The 1,793-nt window shown below is 44.2% G+C and overlaps 1 protein-coding gene across 1 annotated transcript in view; it reads right to left on the bottom strand.

Moving 5' to 3' along the window:
• Window positions 1–1,269, bottom strand: part of LOC101851635 (transmembrane protein 47) — a gene marked incomplete at its 3' end in the record, with an annotated part of 9,055 nt that extends 7,786 nt beyond the window's left edge. Inside the window, 2 exon segments of the mRNA XM_035968840.1 lie at window positions 143–308; window positions 1,148–1,269. Of these exon segments, the coding sequence (XP_035824733.1) occupies window positions 143–308; window positions 1,148–1,219 (238 nt within the window).
• Between the last annotated feature and the right edge of the window lie 524 nt (window positions 1,270–1,793).

The raw sequence follows: 1,793 nt of genomic DNA on the forward strand, positions 1-1,793 counted from the left end.
CCTCCACCATCACCACCACCACCAGCAACACCACCAACAACAACAATCACCACCACCGCCAACAACCACCACAACCACCATCACCACCACAACAACAACCACCACCACCAACAACCACAACCACCATCACCCCTCTCCTCACCCCGTGGCAGTCCCAAGTCACACTCCAGCCAATCAGGGATGGTTTGGTTGTAGGTACATTTCTCCCACAAGCCCTCCCTGCTGCCGTTAGCTTGTAGCCAGGCCGTGGCCGCCACAGACAGCATCAGCAACAGCACGGCCAGAACTCCACACAGTAGTCCTACCACCTGGGGAAGGGAGACGTGATATCATCATCATCATCATCATCATCATCATCATCATCATCATCATCATCATCATCACATCATTGTTGAGGTGGCCTGGTTAGGCTACCGGACTAGTAATCGTGAGATTGAGGGTTCGGGGGTTCGAACCTCAGCTCGGTCCGACGTTATGTCCTTGGGAAAGTCACTTTACATGAATTTCCCCCTTGACTCGAAGGTTCTTTTTGAGATGGACGTTAAACTCGGAGGTCCCGCCTGAGACATAACCTGGCTGTGTTGATAGGAGCGTTAAACCTATACAAATTCATCATTTCATCATTTCATCATTGTTGTAAGCTCGAAGATAAAAAAGGCAAAACAACAACAACTACAACAAAGACCCAACTAAAAAACCAACAAACAAAACTGGTGGAGACAGTAGAATTTCAATATCTAGAACACTGTATAAGTTTAACGTTTAGATCTAACCCTACGGGCTTCGGTAGGAATATGGTAAAATCACCATCCTCATCAAATACCAGATCTGCGATAGACATCGCTGATCCTGGTTTGCTATTCATTCCTTTGCTCGAATGCTCTAAAAAACAAAAAAAAAAACAGCAACAACAACAAAAAAACCAAAAAAAACAACCCAAAAGCAAAAACAAACAAAACCCCAACATAGCTAAATTATATTATCCCGATTTGTCCCCCGTCACCTAACATAGATATAACAGAAACGTAAATGCCAAGTACATACTATCATTATTATTCTTTTTTATTACTGAACGTCACACACAATTCTACCATTGTTAATCGTCACAACTCCATGGATTGTCACAGAGAGTCCCCACTTCTCTTACCTTGATTGGCCTGACAACGAGCACGGTTTCTATGGCAACCGTGGGCGCCTTGGTGATTCCGTCAGCCCCCATGTCTGCGGTGGGTGAGGTCGGAAGCGGAAATTGGGATCACTAATTGTAGCTGTTCGCAATGGACGCTGAAAATAAACAGATACTGTGTTAACAAACATTTGTCATTAAATACAGATTTCAACAAAAGTTAAGGACCACTTTGACAGACTGACCTGATTTTTTTTAATCTGAAAAAAAGACAGAAAGGAATGATTCTAAATTTTTGCTCTGAAAGTGTTAATGGGTTACCAGTGGGTACTGCAAAACTTCCTAAAGTGGCCAAACCACCACGTACAGCACGGAAATTCTCGGGGAATTCTAGCCAAATTTGCTGTTTGTTATCAACTTGTGTGCTACACCACGGACATTCCTCAGTTAAAATTTCTTGTGCACGTCATAAACGGACGTACGTCTCGAACTGTACTCACTTTGGTGGCAATACAAACCGCCGTTTGCGCAAAATCCAGTATCGCATCAACATACCACCAAGACGAAATCTGAGAGACTTTGATCTTGCCAGAGCTATGGCATGGCTGCAGGATGAAATTGGAGCCAGAGAAGTTGCCAGAAGGCTTGCAGTGCCACACTCTGTCAC

Source organism: Aplysia californica, unplaced genomic scaffold (assembly GCF_000002075.1).
Source record: "Aplysia californica isolate F4 #8 unplaced genomic scaffold, AplCal3.0 scaffold00089, whole genome shotgun sequence".
Lineage (NCBI taxonomy): Eukaryota > Metazoa > Mollusca > Gastropoda > Aplysiida > Aplysiidae > Aplysia > Aplysia californica.